The sequence below is a fragment of the Arachis ipaensis genome, chromosome B2 (genome assembly GCF_059453495.1).
Source record: "Arachis ipaensis isolate K30076 ecotype BB chromosome B2, ASM5945349v1, whole genome shotgun sequence".
Lineage (NCBI taxonomy): Eukaryota > Viridiplantae > Streptophyta > Magnoliopsida > Fabales > Fabaceae > Arachis > Arachis ipaensis.
The window spans coordinates 118,299,607-118,321,874 of record NC_142437.1 but is presented as its reverse complement, the minus strand read 5'-3'; the positions used below and the strand labels follow the sequence as shown (position 1 = coordinate 118,321,874).

The window sequence follows — 22,268 nt, the reverse complement described above, 5'->3', positions numbered from 1 at the left end:
AATTAAATCTTGCATGATTAAAATAGTTAGTAAGAAAAGTCAATCCAGAAAATAGATATCTCTAAATCCTTAACTGTTTCTCCATACATATTTCACAACCTATTTACTGCTTGCTTTATTAATTTTCTGAATTTACTATTTAATGCTGATGGTTTATCAGTGGCTAAAAGAAGGGGGGTTGAATCTTAGCCCCTTTTTCGCTTAGTAACTCTTGCTGTATTTTAGAACACTTGAGGAGATATTTCTTGTTTTTGTCTCGTGCCTAGTCAAGAGACTTTTTTTATTTGTCTCGTGACCAGCCAGGAGATATTTTTCAGTTTTGTCTCCTATGCAGCAGAATCAAAAATGGAGTAGAAGAAAGAGAATATTACACCAAGATATATCCTGGTTCAGCTGCTAAGTGCAATGCAGCCTACATCCAGTCTCCATCACAACAATGATGGAATTTCACTATAATCATCTTTGATTACAAACACCAATTCTCTCTAGGAGATACCCTTCCTATCTGGGACACGTTTAGAATCTATCCACAATCCTGAACTTGACTTGGTCACTGCCAAGCTTCCAACTGCAAAGTGCTAACCCAACTTGCAAGGGGATTCCCACAGAATCATGAAACACAACACACATGTACAAAGGACCTCTAAGAACATCTATGGCTTTTTTTTATTTTGCACACTCTGCCTTTTTCCGCTCTATGGCTTTTTCATACAAACCTCACTGTTTGCCTTTTTTCCATGAGACTCAAGACAGACAAAATTAAACAGAAAAATTACAAAATGAAAACATTGAAGGAGAAGAACTTCTGTTAGCTTAGGTAGCTATGAGAACTCTGTGCCTTGCACTCTCACTCCTTACTTTAAACCCTGGCTGTTCTCCCTTATTTATAAAAGGGGAAGCCTCCACGGTTGAAACCAATGAACCAAGCTAAACTTCTTCTTCTTCATGCAAAACCGGTTCGGCCAGAGAGAGAGGAAAGGAAACCGAATGCTATAACCAACATGCAATTACCTCTGAGTCTTCCCTTTACACCAAGCTTCATCAATTCGAGCCATCCCTCTTGACTTGCACTCCAAGAATGACTCCTATTCCTTGATGCTTCTTGATGCATGACAGCTCATCCTGCTCCACTTTTGCTTCCTCCTTCACGTAGCCTCCCTAGCTACCTTCTGTGATGGGTGAGGACAAAAGCAGAGACGAGCCATGCCTTTGAGATCTTCTTCCTCTGATCGAGATCTTCTTCTTCCATTTTTGGTATGGAGAGCATGAGCTTACTTCACCAAATCTTACCTTATTTTGGTGAAGATCTCAGCCACAACATACTTTTTATTTTTTTTTCTTGCCATCATTGCAATGGTCTTGTAACTTGCTTCTTCTTCTTTCAGGTAGCTTGCTATAGCTTCCATAGTTTCCTCAGAAGTGACCGAAAGAGAAGAGAGAGTAGAAAGAGAAATTTTGAATAATAATCAATGTAACAAAGAGAGAGAATTAGAGTGAATTAAGTTTCCCACTTCCCTTTGTTGAGTAGCGTGCCTCATTAAGGCAATCAATCAAATCAAATGTAATTTCTCTCTCATGGTTCCAATGCAAGTTAATTCAAGTTAATTGAATTTGAAATCCATCACTACTTAAAAGCAATGTTCTAAAAACCGGTTCGAACTGGCCGGTCGAACCATGAATCGGACGCTAAAGCGGTTCGAACAATAAGGAAAACCGCAAAATTAAGAAATCGGCGTTGAATCGACGAACCGGCCGGTTACCGGTCGTTCGAACCGAACCGAGACCCGGCCAGTTTTTTAGCCGTGCTGCAAAACACTGTCGTTTTGCGTTTTGTGAACCCTAATTCCCTTTGCCCTTCGCACTTGCGTCCCACAGACCCACACCCACAGTTCAGCACTTCAGCTCCACTCTCATCAAGGGTCAGAGAGAGTGAGAGACATAGAGAACGCCTGAAGCCCTGAACGCCATCACAATCTGTCGCGCCTTCAGCACCGTCACACCGTCAGCATCGTCGCGCCGTCAGCTCCGTGGCGCCGTTGGGTCCGTCGCACCGTCAGCTTCGTCGCGCAGTCAGCACCGTCGCGCCGTCAACTCTGTCGTGCACTCAGCTCCATCGTGCACTCGGCCACTTCGACCAGTCACCTCCGTCGAGCTCTAAGAGAAAGCAATAGAGTTCGGTTGAAGCGTTGAAGCGGTGAAGCCTGAAGCCTCAAGGTGCCTTCGAGCTCTGAGAGAAAGCAATAGAGTTCCAGGTAATTTTTAATTTAGTTATGAACTTACGATTGTTTGATTGAATCACTGAATAAGTGTTGCATAATGAACTGACTCTGAGTCTCTGATACTGTGATGAAATCTGATACTGTAAACTCTGTGAACTCTGATGAAACTGTGAAATCTGATGAAACTGTGAACTCTGATTTTGTGACATGATTTTGTGAACTCTGATTTTGTGAAATATGATTGTGTGACATGATTTTGTGAACTCTGATTTTGTCAACACTGATTTTGAGACATGATGAACTGCTAAACTTTGAATTTTGGATGTTGTTTGTTCATTTGTTGTGAACTTGAGAGTTGAGATTATTGGGTTGGATTGCTGGTAATATTTAGGTATGGATGAAAGTATCAACCAAGAACTACCTAGGAATAATAATGTTGAAAATAATTCTGCTTCGAATGAACATTCTCTTCCTCCCGCGAGTAACGAAAGTCAGTCACAAACTTCTAGTGTTCGGGGGAAAACTGATCCTGCTTGGAGATACAGTGCTTTACAAAATATAAATGGAAAACCGCATTACCAATGCTTATTTTGTCTGAGTACTTTTGATGATTGATGACAAACTTGGATCATTTTGATGCTGCTATGTTATGTTTGATTGGTTGTTTTGTTTGTTGACTTTTGATTTTTGAATTTGTATTTGAATGAGATTATAACATTTGGTTTATGTAGTACTTTTAATTTGAATGATATTTTAAAGTTTAGATTAGACTATAATTATGTTTTCATGTGCTTATTTATATTTTATTTTTTATTTTATTATAAAACGGTTTTTACGGTTCAACCACGGTCGAACCGGTTGAACCTATGAACCAGTGAACCAGTACCTAGAGCGATTCGATGACCGGTTCGGTTTTCAGAACCTTGCTTAAAAGTGTGATCCGTTGGAAGCATTCCTTGCTTTCTTTCATTATTGGTTTCGGACCAAGCTTTGGTCTTGGTAGCAAAAATTTAAATGGGCTAGTAATAATAACTCAATCTGGCCCAATCAAGGATAAGAATAATTCAGCCACACTTCTTTAAATATTTTTTGAACCAATGCTGAATGTAAGATTCATATTTGGGCGGGAAAGTCTAGGGACCAGCAGATTTATTAAAATCTGGCCAGCACTTAGCCAGTAAAAGGAAAATGAGTGATTCTCCACCATTAGATGAAATCTCACACCATTAAATACACTATTGATGGCTAATTGATGGCTACAACTCACAAAATTTGCTGGCCCCCTAGCACTCCTCTATTTGGGCTTGCAGCAGTTTTTCTTTTCTTTTCGGCCCAACAGAAATCTGCACCAACAAAATTATTAAATTAGCAATTGTAAATATGAAGATCTAATTAATAATTTTGTAATTAATTATGTTAATAATGTTTGATCATCATCAATTTAAATTAGAGTTTTCCAAACTCATCAAATGCAATTGAGACCCAAACGCTCTTTTCTGTTTGTCTAATTAAGTAAATCATTTAACCATTGTTGCTTAGTCTATCAATCCTCATGGGATCGACCCTCACTCACCTGAGATATTGCTTGGTACGACCCGGTGCACTTACCGGTTAGTTTGTGAGTTATAAATTTCGCACCACTTCCATACCTCTTACATATTAGGATGAAGCTGTGATTTCTGCTACCTTCTTCATTAATAGGCTTCCATCATTGAATCTGTCAAATAAATCCCCTTATGAACTTTTTTCAAGTAAACCAGATTATTATATACTAATAGTCTTTAGTTGTGCATGTTATCCTTGAATTAGGCCTTACAATAAAAACAAACTAGAAGTCAGGTCTCATAAATGTATTTTTATTAGGTACTCTTCAGATTTTAAAAGATATAAATGCCTATCATCTAGTGGTAAAATCTATATTTCAAGACATGTACAATTTGATGAAAACAAGTTTCCTTATCAAACCATATTTGCATAAAAAAAATATTCCTACATCTATTGAGTCTAGTTCTGTGATACATGATTATGCACCTTTATTTGATCATCATAGTTTACATAACCATACTACTCATTCTTGTAATTCTCTTGTTACTACTGATACAAGGACTCATGTCCCTAATGTTGTGCAAAGAACTAATAATAATCAGAATACTCCTAGAGCCACAATACCAAAAATATCTCAGTCTCTTCCTCTAATACACACTCAATCCCCTGCTGACACAAACACTCATTTACTCCTTATTGACCAATCTTCGCCACATACCACCAATCAATCCTCAAAATTAGAAAATGTACACCCAATGATAACTAGGTCCAAAATTAATTCTGCAAAACCAAAAATCTTGACTTCCACTGTCACTGACTTGGACTATAAGGAACAACCACCAAAAACACCTAAAGTAGCCCTTAGCAAGCCTCATTGGTACACAGCAATGCAAGAAGAATATCAAGCCCTTACTCAATCCAATACATGGTGTGTTGTCCCTAAACCACAAAATGTTAAGGTTATTGGAGTAAATGGATATATACATAAAAAGGCACCCTGATGGCACTGTCCAGAGTATAAAGCCAGGTTAATGGCTCAAAGTTTGATTCACTCATGTTCTTTTAAGTTTTAGATATAAGTTTAAAAAAAGTTAATTTTAATACACAGTCTGATTTATACGTTTAAATAATTTTCTAAATAATAATTTAAAAAATAATTATTTTTATTAATACGACAATACACAATTAGTTGTGTGTATAAAATTCTGGTGATTCTTATAATTTTACAAAATTTTCAGTTAAATCTCTATACTTTTTTTTTTAATTGGGTCTCTGTACCAATTTTTTTTTCTAATTAGGTCCCTCTTGATAGTAATTACAAAATCTTCTATCAATATTCTTTTGTGTGTTGACACGAATAAACTACCATTTTGTCTCTCAAAATGTTAATTTCTACTTGATTAATTTACTAACAAAATAATACTTGTAGTCCAATATAGAGGTTTAATCAAACATTACCATCTTTTAAGTATCATGGGTGTAATTATTGATCTTTAAGGATTGATTTTAAAAGAGCTAAAAATTTAGTGTTAAAATTATAATTTATTCTTATGTTGAATTATACTTTTAACCCAAAATAAGGTATATTATTCATAGAAGAGGTATCTTATTGTGTTGTAGTACCTCTGTGTAGATCTAAGAACCAAAAAGTTTAACTTGTCTTTGTTTCTATTCATTAAGGTTCCTTGTAATTGAACATGTAATTGAACATAGAGGATATTTATTTTCTTTCTTAAATATAGGACTAATGTTTTCTATGTTATTTATTAAAGGTATAATTTCATCGAATTTTTAATTAGGTCTTTATATTTTTTTTTTAATTAAGTTTTTATATCATATCAGATTTTGTAACTAAGTCTCTACCGTGACAAAAACATTGAAATTAACGGTATATTCTATTAAACTATACAGAATATTTAGTCAAATGTTAGGCATATTCGTTTTGTTTTAACGGAATATTCTGTTAATTCCAGTATTTTTATCATGATAGGGACTTAATTACAAAATTTGATACGGTATAGGAATTCAATAGAAAAAAAAAAAAGCATAGAGACCTATTTAAAAATTTAATGAAACTATAGGAACTAACAGAATTGAATCTTTTATTTAAAAAAAATGAAAAAACGTAAAGGCTAGCTATGTCTTTACATTCAAGTTTGGCAGCAATGATTGTGTATGTTTAAAGGTCAACTAGGAATATTAATTTTGTAATTTAGTAACCATTGCTACCTCCAAAACTAAGATGTCCCAAGTTTTTTGTCTGTTTTTTGTTGGTACAGATAAGAATAAGATGTCTCATAGTTAAACAATACTCTAGGAGGCTAAATCATTATCACTAGGCATACTACAGTGCTTTGGCATAATTTTTTTTTCATTTAGAAATTTAATATTTTCTTATGTGTTGAATGTTTGAACAAAATGTCTATATTTTGGTACATTAGTGTGAAACTATTCACAAGCCTTTTGAATGTGGAAATTATTATGGAGGACTCATGAAGCACTTTGAATCTTCATCTCACCAATGTTCATGCATGTATCAACTTCCAAAGTGGCATGGCATAGTATTTTGAATACTAATTTCAAACCATTTACCACCAATTAATCATATAGTATAGTGAAAATATGTTTTTTTTATATATATATATATATTTAAATATATTAATCTAAAAGTGTAAAGGAAGAAAAAGGTAATGGTGACATAAAATGAAAAGTGAAAGCTATTATAAAAATGTTAAATGCTTAACTGTATGAAAAATAATACAGTAGTATATTTTAAACCAACAATTCATAGAAATGGGATTTATTTAAATTTTATTAACATGTAATACTTCAGAAACAAAATAATATAATATGCATAAAAGCCATTTTATAAAAAGGAATAAGAATTGATCAATTGACGAGAGAGTTGTATTAGTGGACACTCCAACGGAGTCTTATATATGCTTAATTCCAAAGTGGGTCCCACACGCACCAAATCATTAGAACATGATATATTTGAAGGAAGGAAATATTGACCATTGATATGCTTTAAGGCCAAGTGTATCTATTTGGGATCACTAAAAATTTGGAATATCATTTTGATCTCAAAAACTTCAATTTCACTAATGAATTCTAAAATTTTTAATGATATTGTAATTATTAAAATATATTATTATATTCTAGACTATTTTAGTATATTTTATTAGATAAAAATAAATTTTTAAAAATTACAACATGATTTCAATATTTTTAAATCTATTTTGTTAGAAATTGCATCTTAAGGCTAAAATTGCTCCAACAAAAAATTGATTAAAGCTTAGATTGTGATATTAGCCTAGATTTATTCATTTAGGTTCTCAATTAACTACTTGCCTCTTAATAAGCTGAGTTAATTCTTTATAAATGATTTCCTTTAGTTTTGGTTAAATATTTTTTATTAAAAAAGGTAAAATTGATTTGTATTGTCATCCCATACACAAACCAAATTAGAGATAGATATTTATAGTATTAAAGAAGGAATAATAATAATAAAAAAAAAACTTCGTTTACTATCCTATTTGATATTATTATCATACACTAATTATATGTGAAAATCTTAAAAGAGGAGAAGATGAAAAAATAAAAGAAAACTAAAATAAATTGACATGAATAAATAAAATGTTATCCATTGAGTAATAATTTAAGTAGCATTGATTGAAGAGGAATAAATAAAAGGAGACAAAAGAGAATTCAACTTAAGAAAGCAGTGGGTGGGAAAAATAAGAGAATTGAAGGCTTCTGAATTCTGATGATACACTCATCAATCACCATTCACAAACAAGCATCGTGAATTAAGCTTCTTTTGGAGGGTCCCTACTTTCCATCCCCCTCTTCTAACACCATTCTCATCCAATGGAATAGTTCTTTTCATCATTCATTTCTAAATAATAAACAAAACCATCCACGTTTCTTCTTATTAATCACTTTATTTGGTTCAGCCATGTTCTTTTAAGTTTTAGATATAAGTTTTGGAAATGAAAAAAGAAAAAAGTTAATTTTAATACACAGTCTTATTTATACGGTTAAATAATTTTTTAAATAATAAATTTAAAATATATTTTTTTTTATTAATATGACAATACACAATTAGTTGTGTGTATAAAATTTTTTTACATTAATTAATAATTTATGAAAATTAAATTTAAAATTATTAACATTTATTTTGTTTAGTTAAATTTGTATAATTTATTTTTTTTATCAATGTTTGAATTTTATTATGAGGAATTATGTTTTTTTTTATTATATCTTTTATGATTTTAAGTTTGAGAACCAAAAAATGTACGGAAAATTAATTAAATATTAGACAAACTTAATTAATTTTGATAGAAATATTTGAAGAGTAGTTACAAGAAAAATAAATAAACTTTCCATAAGCAACTTAGAAAGAAAAGTAAGAAATAAAATGAGGTCATTAGCTAGTATGCAAAAGTTGGTAGGGCAATAAATAATAAAACAAATCCTTTTAGAGAAGGAAAAATGGAACACTTGTTTGTGAGATGAGTTAGAAGGAGGGTATACCCTACACCATAAGGTGCAGTAATTTGGGACCTACAAGCAAATTAAAGGTCCCCCATCCAGAAGGTTGTATGGAAAAACAATGTAGTCAAAATAATTAAGAAACAAGTAGGGACCAATTGATTGAAAATGGGGCTTCTTCAATTCCCATTTTGCCATTGCTGAGGGGTCCTCTTCCAAATCCAAGACCAACCATAGGTGAGAGACTCTAGTCTGTATAGTGCTGAGTCCCACAAAGTGCCACAATAGTTCCAGTTTAGTTAATTAATATGGTAATTATATGGTTAGTTTTATCAAACTTTTGCTCTATTTTGTAACTTGTGCTTAACATTAATTTTTTTTTTTGTATATTCTATATGGATTTAGTTTTTATATACAGACACTATAAAAAAGTTCTATACAAATAGCTAATTGTGAAATTTAAATATTTAATTGAATAATTATGTACAAGTAAAACGTGAGTTAAATTTTATTTTAATTTTTAAAATTGTCAAATTGTATTAATTTAGTCTTTGACTTTTCAATTATTACAATTTGATCTTCTATATTTAAAAAAGTATAACAATATAATTCTTCATATATTTTTTGTTATCGAAATTTAACATCATTAGTGATGTGACAAAAATCATATAATGTTGGATATATTAAAATAACATGTTTAAAAATTTTAACAATACTAAAATATTACACTCTTTTTCTTATCACTTCATCTCTTTTTTCACTAAATTTCAAAAAAAAAAAATTATCTCTTTTATGGATAAAAAAAATTAAAAATTGCTGGAGGAAAAAAAGTGTTTATAGCTACCTTTTGGTTCTCACGAAGTATATATTGATGTTCATAGACGTTGAGAAAGGGTTTAAGACTTTTACGTTTGTCTACAGAAATTAATAATAAAGATTATACTTTTACTTCTATCCACCTCTTCTTGTCCTGCAATTTTGTACATCAAAAAAGAAGAACGATCAGAAGAATAATAACAAGAAGAAGATTGGATAAAATGTTTTCTATTTTAATATGTTCAAGGTGACCAGGTTTGAGTCACGTTACTAATGGCGTTAAGTCTTAGTATCAGACAATATACAAAAAATTATATTGATGTACTTTTTCTAATTTAAAGAATTAAATTATAACAATTGAGAAGTCAAAAACTAAATTAGTGCAATTTGCCAATTTTAAGATACCAAAGTGGGGCTTAGCTTGTAGGACGTTAATTAAGCAAAACTAATCCTAATTAATTAGTAGGCCCACCATTAATTTTATATTAGGCTTGTGGTCCACTTACAAGGTGGCCAAAAGCCACCCAACTTCAACCAAACCAGAATGGTCACGGCCCTATATTTCCGGCCCGGTGGGACCCACAGCTACAAGTGGTGGGGCGACAGACAGGATTGATTGGTGGAAAACCAACCGTTGGATTTGAGATCGGGCCTGGACCCACATAAGGATGGCCCGTACGGATCACCAAGTTGCGGTGCGCAGCCAGAGGGCATTACACGGGCGAGATAAAGTGGGCCACAAGTTAGCGTGTCATGTGTATGTGGCCCATGAGAGAGCATAGTTGGCATCTCAGCGTGCGCACTGGGTGCATGTTGGGCCCACCAATACTGGGAGAAGATAGAGGATGGGCCCATCGGGCCCTTACCCTTTTTAAAACACTGGGTGTGGATGGCCCGTGGGGTCCCAAGGTTGCATGAGGAGAAAGTGGAGCCACCCTATCACTTTCTGTATCATGGGGTGATGGGTGCATGCACAACAAGACAAAATAAATAAAGAGTGAATCATCATAATTATAATGTGATTCTATTTATTTTTTATTATTACTTTTTTCATGTCCCGCAGTTATTTTTGTATTTATACCAATAAGGAAATTATTTGAGTTTTGTGTATAATTATATTAAATTATTCACTATATTGAATTGAGAATGAAACCACTCATTTATCATCAATAAGTTGGTACAAATTATTATGCTAGCTAGATTGCTAGTATTGTTTGAAATTTTGAATAAGGTCAAGTCCAACAAATTTAGAAACATAATTACTAAAGAAAGTTTAATTATTAGGGAGCTAAACTTTTTTTTTTGTTAATATCATCAATTTTTTTCAAAATTTAAATTTTAAATTTTAAATTTTAAACTGTAAATTCTAAATCATCTAAAAATAAGAATTAAAAAAATTTATAATAAAAAATTAGTTAATATTATCTAATTAAAAGTTGATTTCTTATTCTTATTAAAATAAGTATTGTATAATTTTAAGATAAATTAATATCTCTTCATGATGGAAGTAGGTGAAGAGAATAGTGAAGGTATCACGGTAAAAATAAATTTCAGTTTGGATAATGTGAATAAAAAATAGTAACATATCTTTTTTTTTCATGCTTCGAATAAAAATAATAAGAGGTACATTTGATTTGAATGAATGAAAGCTATAACCAATAAACATAACAAAAAATATGCACATACAAGATAAGCAAAAATGTCTCAAGCACAACACAATATATATAAATGAATAAATAAGCAGCATGTGATTCATGAAAAATAGAATATGCCATCTCGTAACTGATGATAAGATTGGCTTAAGCTTAGTGTATGTTTTGTGTGATATTGCATTGCATTGCATTGTACTGATAGTGAGGGCTGAAGTCATCAATTGACAGTCTATTGTTTTTGTCGGCCAAACAATTTCTCTAATGATTTTTCTATCAACAATAACTTAAATAATTCTACATATTAATACTGAAGGAATTAGTGTAATAATAAAAGAAGAATTGAGTTTTCGATCCATATTTTTGCACTCACTAACTTTAACTATGTATTAGAGCGGTCAAACGGATCAATTTGATTTATTTAGGTTTGTTCTATTTAAATCTATAAATTATATATGCGAGCCGGTCATAATTTGTTTAAATTTATTTTATTTATGGGCCATAATAATTTTTTAATCTTGAATCGTTTATAACTAACCTAACGGATTAAATAGAGTGATCCGTTTATATTTTATTTATTTAAAAAAAATATTTTAACAAAAAATTACTTTATTTTATCTCAAAAAAATTTTAACCAAATAGTATTTTTTATTGATGGGTGTCATGGGTCTAATTTTCAGATTAAACAAGGAAAGATGTCAGTGAAAAATACTAATTTTATTTAAAAATTACAAAAAAAATTAAACGAATTATTTGTCTAATCCATTGTTTTTTCAGCTAATTTAGAGTTTAATCCGTTTAGTCCAAAATTTAAACTCACCTAATTTTAAAAATATATTTTTTTTAAATGTGTAAATAGATTGACCGAACGGACCAATTATATATGGCTTCTTTTATTTTTAAAAAAAAAAAAGAAAAAGAAAAATGTATATTTTAAGATGAACACATGTGCATAACACATTAACACCTTGAATTAAAAAAGTTTATTGAACAATTATCTTAACTTTCTTATAACTGAAAACTTCACCTTTTTTATCTATAAATAAAGTTTACATACATATAAAGATAAACTACTTCAGAGTGTAAAATAATGTTCAAAGTCTCATTTTAAGAAAGTAGAAAGGTATAAAGTCGTACTTTACTAAAATTAAAAGATAAATAAATAAAATTTTTTGGCTAAATAATTATTAATTTGACATACATATAATAAAGAGAACACAATAAATTATAATATAAATAGCCAGGTTTCCACGTTTACGCACAACCAAAAATTGTCCACCAATCTCAAAAGAATCAATACAGGAAAGGGATTAATAATATATTGGAAGCAGAAGAGAAAGGGGGAAAAAATTACAAAGGAGGAAGAGATCAAAAAATAATAATAATAAATAAGAAAAAACTAATATTCTTTAAAGTATGTGCGTGTAGGTAATTCCGTCCATACAAATATGTCTCCAATTAGGTTATACATTTTTGTCGTTAGTCTGATATATTTCTAGTTATATAAATATAGTAGAAGTGGGAATTTAAAAAAAAAAAAAAAGTATCCCCAACAAACCCTGGCTTTAGAGTGGTGATGAATGACATATATATATGGACAAGAAGAATGAATATACACGTACATACATAATGATATATAGAACATGAACAAACCAAAAATAAATTTATTTGTTGAATTCACTAATTAAGACAAACCAAGACTCATTTTGATGGAGAGAAATTGTATATTCACCATACATATATAACAAGACTCATTTTACAGGAACAAAAATAAGAAGTTAATTTTTAATTTAATTCATTATTATTGGTTAACTTTTTATTGTAAACTAATTTTTTTTTAATTTAAAATTTAAAATTTAGAATCTAAGATTTAAAATTAAAAAAAATAATTTCGAAAAGTTGACTTCTTGATTAAATTCATTTTTGAGTCTTACTTTATTTTAATTTATAAACATTGAACATTACTTTTACATTATGAAACAAATTTTGAAGTAAATGTGGAGATTCTACAAGGAAGTCCATGGAGTAGGACCATGATGCATGTTGGCCTCTTAATTTGTTAACATTTAAATAAATTAAAAAGTTTAGTTCATGTTAACAAATAATGAGCCGAATTTTGAGCTTTTACATGCTTTACTTATTGATTTTTGATTAGCCTTGGATTCATATAAATGATGCTACTTTTCAGCCATTATTATTACCATATATTATCATCCCCCCACACCTTTTGGTATGTGAGACTAATTTCGTTTTCAAGAGCTCAAATCCTAACATGCATGGTTGATGAGCCGTGACCTACTCAATTATTCAAGCTCACTTTTTTTTGTTTTTGCCAAATTTTATATAATTATGATAATTAATAATGTTACTTTCTAATTGAGCATTGCAATGATAGTTAAATAATGATGTAAAGTGATTTTATGCACTTATTAAAATGATGTTACATTATTTGTTTACTCTTGAATAATAATCAAGTGATCTCTTGGCCTATAGATTTTAAATATATATTTTTAATGATTATTGTAAGATATGAATGTTATAAAAGTATAATGCATGCAACACAAGCTTACTGTATTGACTTTGGACTTGGATATTTTTCAAGTCTTGGTCATCGTCTTCTTTATCTTTTTTGTTATATATAATTTTGTTTTCCTTCATTGATGAAAAAGCACTACATACAATTTCTTACTTAGTGTTCCCATTATGTCTTTTCCTTCTTTCTTTAATTCTCATATCTGCCTTTAAGTTAAGGCTTCTTTGTTTGTTCCTATCTTGTTTCTTCCAACTTTCTATTTATTTAATTTATTTACTTTATATTAATAGTCTCAAAATGATTAAATGATGTAAATTAAATTTATCTAATATTTAATCATTTCATATTCAATTTCTGACAAGATAAAAAATATCCATGTAAAAAAATTATAATATCTCAAATTGAATTTTAATAAAATATTAAAAAAGTCTAGTCTATTTTTTCTTCTTCATATAGAGCTAGATTGTACACAATTTCATTTATATATATTTCACTACACTATCCATCTTTTAGGGCAAGTGTGGCTATTTTCTTGTTTTAACATCAAGATCTCATGTAGTTGCCCATTTGATATAAGATTAATTAAATGCATTCATGCCTTTAAAGTTTAAACTAGTGGGTATGGGCAATGCTTTCCTTTTCAAAAATATTATTTTTATATATATTGGGTGCATACGTGTCCATTCGAGAGTTAAAGTGGAAAACCTTTAAATAAGCTAGTCATATATATGCTCCTACAAAATTATCGTTTCCATGCAAATATATATAAAAGCTAGCTCTAGAAAATATTTTGTGTATGTCATTCTTGTCCATATTGTCCAATACTATTGAGTTTTAAATTTGATTCTCATGTTTTCTTCCGGTTATTTTTCTTAGGAATAATTTATAGATATATATATATTTTTACTAAAATAAACTAAAGTCTTAAAGTCATTTGTTAAATTACTTAACATGGCCCTTGTACAAGAAAATTCAAAGGATCTAATAATCTAAGGAGTCCAACATCTTATTTAGTCGCTTCTCTCACATAAGCTTAGCTTGTATCTATTGATTATATATAGAAAAATTTTTAAGTGGATCAGTACACTGACAGTGATTTTTAATTATTGATTTTAATTATAAAAACATATATATAATTAAAATTAATAATTAAAAATTATTAAAATACTAGTGTATCTGTATATTTAAAAAATTTTCTTTTATATATATTATGTATATTATTCTTATATATTTTCTATTTTTAGTATTAAAATAATTGATAAAAAATTGTTTTATACTACAAAAAGAAAGTATGTAAAAATATCATATAAAAGCAGTAGTTCAAAGCTTCAAATGCATTATTCACAAATTAATTCGTCAAAAACCAATACCTCTAACTGTTCTGACAGTTCAAACTAGGTATTAGAGCCTTTATAGGTACATTTTATTCCTCTAGGATTTATCATAAAATTTTTGCAAAGTTCTTCCTTAGCTTGTATTAAATATTAATACTACTTTCCCATATAGGAATTTTCTTGTTATTGGCATGTTGTTAGCTAGATATAAAATTATCAGCATACTTCTATTTAACAATTAATTTTTTGGATTAAATAATTCATGATCTTGCACAAAAAAAGTGTTAGTAAAAATAAAAAAATAAAAAACTAGTATACATCTATAATTTCAAGCAACACTCCTCACACAGACCTAATTAACCTCTAAAACAAGGGATCATCCCCTATGTGGCTATGTATAAGATGAAAATGATCCAAAATGAAAAAGAAAACTTAGACAAGGAAAAGAGAATAATGTTCTTTTTCCCCTTATCCCTGAAATACTTCATAGCATCCATCATCAACTCATCATGCAAGAATCTTATCAAGTTCCCTTCCATGCTCTTTCCCCTCTCTCCCTCCTTTTCTCACCCTCTTCTTCTTTTCACCAAATTCTTCATTTTCTCTGTAGTTGCCAAATAAGTGAATAACATTGACCAAAACTTTCCACACCTTAACACACAAACCCCATTTAATGGGACCCATCACGTGCACTAGTCTTAATCTCCATGGGCCCAAGAACCCATCACCACCGTAGATTTCTTTCCACGTTAAAATAATCATCCGTTCAACAAAACGGGCCCCATCTTCCATTCTCCAATTACCCCATTACCTCTTTCTCTTCTCTCTCTCCAAACAAAACCACCACATTCTCATTCTCAAACCTCAACTTTCGCTCCTATATATATTCACACACACACTTTGCACTCTTCCATTCTAAAACCCAACTCAAACAAAATCTCACACAAAACACCTTCCTCCTCATTATCCTCAAGGGATTTTCCACCTCCTACGTTTCTCTTTCTTCTCAACATTTCAATTCTATGGCTTCCGAACCTTCCAGAAACATTGATCTCACGCTTGGAGAGCCCAAGGGGCCCAAGGAGGAGCCCGACACCGAGGACGCCTCGCCGTCAACGTCTCCGCCATCGGCCATACGCGTCATGCCGGTGGCAGTGCACATGCCATCCATGAACAAGGCCTTAGTCCAAGCCCAAGCCCAGGCCCATCCAACTCAAAAGAGAGCCTCCACGAAGGACAGGCACACCAAGGTGGAGGGACGCGGCAGGAGAATCCGAATGCCTGCCACGTGTGCGGCCCGGATCTTCCAGCTCACCCGGGAGCTCGGCCACAAGTCCGACGGAGAAACCATCCGGTGGCTTCTGGAGCACGCCGAGCCGGCAATCATCGCCGCCACCGGAACCGGCACCGTCCCCGCCATCGCCATGTCTGTCAACGGAACACTTAAGATCCCAACAACCAAACCACTATCAGGATCCGACCCGGAACCGGGAGACCCGCCCTGCAAGAAGAAGCGCAAAAGACCCGCCAATAGCGCCTACGTGGATGTTAACGAAAGCGCTGTTTCAGTCTCCGCAGGCCTGACGGTTACAACAAATTCCGTAACTAACACCCTAACAAACTCCACAACCTCCTCCGCCACTCACATAACAAACTCTGTAACGGCCGCTATAATACCGCAGCAAACCGCTATTGCCTTACCGCAAAACGCGGTACCTGCCATGTGGACGGCGATTCCGTCCAACGCTTTCTTCGTCGTGCCTTCCGTGGCGGCGGCGGGGCCTTCCAACGCGCCGCAATTCTTCACATTCGCACGTCCGATTTCGGCGTTTGTTTCGTCGGTGATGACGCCGGTTCAAATTCAACCGGCCGGTTCGACTGCTCCGTCGTCGAAATCTCCGCCAAGAGCGACGGTTATGGCGCCGAGCAGTGCAACTACGACAACGCACACGCTGAGGGATTTCTCACTGGAGATTTACGATAAGCAGGAGCTTCAGTTCATGTCGAAGTCGAGTTCAAAGCATTGAGACAGGCTTTGTGAATTACGGTTTCTTGTTTCGCCATTGATGGAAGGAAGGAAGGAAGGGAGGGAAGGGAAGGGCGAGGTCGGAGCGCGAAGAGGAAGAGCACGTGCGCACGTGAGGTTAGGGGATTGAAAATGGCGGGGACCACGTGCGTGGGGGTGTGGGTCAACATGAAAAGTGGGGGGTCCCACTTTGTGTGTTGGGGTGTGCTGCTGCGTGGACCGTGCAAGAGAGGGTACCACTACTGTTTCGTCTTCTACAGTTCTACTACTACCCTTTCCTTTCTTAGCCATTCGATTTTTTTAACCCCCTTGTATATTATTATTGCCTATCAATTTTAGGACCGTAAAATGTATAATTTTTAATTATTATTTAATAAAAATAAATCAGTTAGGTAAGTCAGTTTTCTAATATTATGCTATCAATAGTGTAAATTTTGCATGGGAATGATAATAATATGGCGAACCTAAAGATAAAAAAAAAAAGAAGGTAAGTTTGTAATATTTGGACCCAAGTTAAAAAAAGAGAGTGCACATTTCTTATCATTTATCAAAATATGCCCTTAATGAAATCATATAAAATTTTCACATAACATTATTTATTATGATTACTCATGCATGAAGTTATAATAATTATAGAAAGGCTTGAAATATGAGGTTTCTTTTACATTTGGAATCTCTTTGAATATGAGAGTTTAACCTTCCAAATAAACAACACGTTATCAAAACTTTGAGAGAACCATGTTCTAGTCTTTGATCGAACAAAAAAAATTCTAAGAGTCAATTAAAATGGTGTGATGATGAAAATTTGATATAATTTAGAAACAATCTCTATATAATGTTATTTTAAAAAGAAAAAGAGAAAAAGTATGAGTCAAAATTTACTGGTATCTTATCTATGGGGTTGTGTTGTAGGTGAGGATTGTGGTGTGGTGGGTCCATGGAAGGTAGTGGTCATGTGAGGGTGGGCGAGGGACCCAAGGCGGTTGGGGCCCTCCAAAATGGCTACTGGGACCGTTCAATAGCCGGCCTTTCCGAAGTGGTCCCCACTTGGTGTGTAGCTTAACATTAGATGGACACGTGTCGCGTTATGGGTCGTTGGCAGTGTGGGGTACCACTTTTTGCACTTCGACACGTGGGGGTTTCTGGTGGTGGGTCCCACTTTTTTGCAGGACAAGAACCACCTTTAATTGGTGTCTCCGGTTTGCTGCTATTGGACGGAGAAAATTTGAAAGAATGTGAGGAGAAGATCAAAGACAGATTGAAGATTAGAAGAGTGTGAGAATGAGAGTGAGAGAAGATCAATGAATGAGAATGGTATCAGATGCTTCAAATCTTTTTCTATGGATTTTCATTTTCATTTTCATTTTTTCCTTTATGGGCCCCTATTTTTGGGGTTTCCATGAAAATGAAAGTTGTTTGCCTTTGATAGTGTTAGCTAATAATGTTGTTTTTTTTTTTAACCATGGATTAGTATGCAATAATTTATTAGTGAGCCATAGATTTTAAATAAATAAATAGAATTTAAATTCATAATAAATTAATCTTTAATCTATTAAATAAAAAATACTGTGAAAAACATAAAAAGTTAATAATATTTTTTAAGAGTATTTTTTATTTAAAAAAAATATTATGAATCTCAATTCTCTTAAAATTTTATTATTAGTCAATATATTATGTATATATAAAACAAAATTTTAATGTTTATCATATATTTAAGTAAATGAGTGATTATTCAACTAATTTAAATTAATTAACTAATTTGAATGTTAAAGACTACAACATATAAGATAAAAATATATTTAAATTTTAATTTGGATAATGTTATTAATTATGTATGTAATTCTTGGTTTAATGTTGTTTAATTAATGTATAAAATAATGAAGTGATAGACAATATTGTAATGCTCTTACGGTAAAAAAAAATCAAGTATGACATATTTAATATTATTTAGTCTAAAAAGATGCCGATGTAACTTATATTTATGTCTAAATGACGAATTATATTAGAATTTATTGAGATTCGATTTATACGATTTGAGTTTTTTGGGGCAAAATGAGATTAATTTCCATAGTTGGATATGCTTTATTGCTTTTTGTAAAAAAGATTCAAACCTTAACGTAGCTTATGAAGAAGTAGACACAACATTATCTTTGAAGCTTTTGAGTTGTGTAATGTAGCTTTCAATAGATGGTTCTTTTGACAATGATATATAGTTTTAGTCTCCCATATTTTTAAATGCATGTTTCTTGATTTCTAATAATTAAGATGGATTATTCTAGATTGTGCTTTAATATCTCTAGCGTTTCATGGATGAATGTTACATGTGTTTAAAGCATTTTTAACTTCAAACGTCATTATGATCATCCACTAATGAAATATTCTTGTCTAAAGATAAATTTCTCTCTTAACACTCAAACTTGTGTGGCTATATCATGAATAATAAGCTGTTTTTTTCTAGTAAAATATATTTTTTGTTTTTAAAATTTATTAAAAATTTTAAAAATATTCTGAATTTTCATTTTGTTTAAATTTTATTTTAAAATTTTTTATTCGTATAAAATATGTTCTTGATGGTTAATTTTTAAAAAAAATTTAGAATTAATTTAGTAACAATTTTATAAAAACAATCTTTAACATAAGTAAATCATATATAATTGTCATGTATTATTATTAAATTGGTCTTAAATTTTTAAAAAATTTAACTATTAAAAATATATTTGATATAAATAAAAAATTTTAAAAGACAAAAGTAAAATAAAATAAAGTTTAGGAGTATTTTTAAAATATTTAATAAATTTTAGGGATAAAAAAATATATTTAAAAAAAATAAAGAATTGGATTAGAATCCTTTGCCATTGAGATAAAACAAACATAGATATGTGTCTTTGTCTCTGTAGTGGATGAATCATACATGATAAGAGTTCGACATTAATCATTTTTTTGGTATCGGCAAAGAGAGACAATAAGAATTTTATCCTAATTGTTTTGATAACTCGAGTCAGTTTAGTGGAACATATAAATATAGAGACATAGCAAATTAAATTTACTTTGGGTTATTATATGTAAAAGGAAAAGTTTAAGGGCGGTAATTTTATTAAATTTTGTCTAATATGTAATTAGTAAAAATAAAGTGAATAATTTCATATTATTGAATAAAATCTCACATTATTAAAAACATTATTAATAATTATTTGATAACTACAAATCACAAAAGTTGCTTATCTCCTAGTCCTAGCACTTCTCTATGTAAAATATGCCCGAGTTTAAATTTTTACCAACATAGAAAATAATTATAATATTAGCCTGGTGATGTTTAGTTGTCAAAGAGAATTAAATAACCATATTTTATACTATTAACTAGCTAGTTTAAATATCGCATCATACTTGTTAAAGTGTACTACTATTTATCATTAACAAAGAAGCCGTGTAATAATAAAGAAAAATGATGAACATGAGAAATCAATTAATTAAAAATCAATTATTTTATATATTTAATAGAAGCTCTCAACTATAAAAAAAGGAGATAGTTTTATAAATATATTTTTACATAAAAATATCATTATAAACTGTTAAATAGTTGATTTAAACATATTAAATCAAATATATTAAATTATTTAATAATTTATAATGTCATTTTTATATGAAAATGTCATCGAAAAAGTATTTAAAAAAGTTTATAACAAAATATAAATAAATATTTATAAAAAAGATAAAATATAAAAAAAACAAAAACAAAAGGATGGAAGAAAAACTTTCTCGATATTTTCTTTCGGATTGCCATCAAAACGAATATATAGAAAAAGAATTTTTCATAATTTGTAACCACATCTAAGATTTTTTTTAGGTATAGTTTATAGATTTAAATGCACAAGTCTTTTAAAAAATAATTATTGACTGAATTTTCGCTATGCTTTTAAAATAACTGAATGATTCAGTTCAATTTGATATATAATGGTAAGGAGATACTTTAATAAAAACACTAAAAATATATATTTTTTAAAATGTTTATATATATTATATTATTATTGGATATTTTTATTAAATCGATTAATAACTTATTTTTTAATAAATTAGAATAAAATCAGTTTATTATAGTAATAATAATAAATTCAATTATCTGCATGATAATTATTAGATTTGGTTTGATTCGATTTATTTACACAATCTGAATCGAATTATATTTAAATTTTTTGATAAAAAGATAAATATATCTCTGATTTTTTATTTTGCGAACATTTAAATTTCTAATAATTTAAAAATACAATTAGGTCCCAAAAAAAACACCTAACCCTAACCCCTTGTCCAAACTCAAATTCAAGTCCAATGTCTCACTAATTTCGCTAAGCCCAGTAAATTATGTAAATTTGTCGGTTCTATCGGGTCTAATAACAATTAGATTTATTGTTATTATTATAAAAAAATCGGTTTTATTCTGGTTAGTTAAAAAAATTTAAAATAATCAATTCATTAATACGTCCAATAATAATACGACACGTAAGCGTATTTACAAAAGACGTTTTACATGTTTTTATGGAAACATCTGCCAAATAGTAAAATTATTAAGACATCATTTTCATGTATTTATAAGAATCTAATTCTGTTTAAACAAAATAAGTACCAATAAACTAAAACATTAAGGTCAAACAAGTATTCCAATTATGTTTCTCCATTTTAAATTTTTAACAAATAACCTATGAGAATACTATATATTAAAATATTTTTACTCGGGAGAATCTTGATTATCCAGTTCTTTGTTTTGGAAGAATTCATATATTTATTCAATTAAATGCTGACTTTGGGTGGGGAAGAACCGAAGAAGGTTTGTGCTCTAAGAAACATAGATAGAAAAAAGAAAAAAATATTTTAGTGAAGAAGCTGGGAATTCTTTAATTATAAAATTTTTCATTCTTATAGAGATACCTTATTAGCATCTTATTATGTTATATTATTTGATATTGTTTATAGGTCTTATCAAATTTAATTTTAACCCAAAATAGAAAATCTTGGGTAGATTGTGCATCAAATCCTACCAACCAAGTAACAATGCAGTCTTTCTGTAAGACCTACAAAGAGGAATAATGGCCTTTAATTAACAATTATTTTAAGAATTATTATTATTATTATTATTATTATTATTATTATTATTATTCATCAAAACAAGAAGATACATACAGTACTTTATGTAAAACTTTTTGTACTAACTGAAATGTTAAAATATTTACTTTCTAAACAAGCAAATTTAATAACATTAGAAGAGCTAAAATTGCAAATAATTTCAGTCATTATTATGGCTGCCTCAATAAAAATGTCGATTATTTCAATCTTTAATTTAATATTAAGATCAGAGTTAGATATATACATGATGCCCCTTAAATATTCATTAATCCGCGGCTACCTTTAAATAAGGAGGGTTCAGTGGTCCATCAAATATGTGTTAGGCCAATAAACCCCACTAGCATATCACTGAGGTCAATGGGTCCCCCTTTATATAAATAATATATTTTCAACTTTTCCAATAAAATAAGCATCAATTTATAATTTTGTCAGCTAGGTGTATGGTTCATAATCAGAGGACCACTAGAACTAATCAATGTTTAGTTTTTTCTTAAAAAAAATTGTTTAGTGTTGATATCGTAAGTAGAAGTAGTATCA

General features: G+C 30.6%; 1 protein-coding gene across 1 annotated transcript; it reads left to right on the top strand.

The window, feature by feature from the left end:
- Positions 1 to 15,440: 15,440 nt before the first annotated feature.
- TCP9 (TCP family transcription factor) lies at positions 15,441 to 17,012 on the top strand. Its single transcript, XM_016328798.3, has one exon. The coding sequence runs from the start codon at positions 15,613 to 15,615 to the stop codon at positions 16,615 to 16,617; it is 1,005 nt and encodes a 334-aa protein (XP_016184284.2). The 5' UTR covers positions 15,441 to 15,612; the 3' UTR covers positions 16,618 to 17,012.
- Positions 17,013 to 22,268: the final 5,256 nt, after the last annotated feature.

Excerpts from the sequence above, each read along its gene's own strand:
- TCP9 (XM_016328798.3), top strand. The coding sequence starts at position 15,613 with ATGGCTTCCGAACCTTCCAGAAACATTGATCTCACGCTTGGAGAGCCC.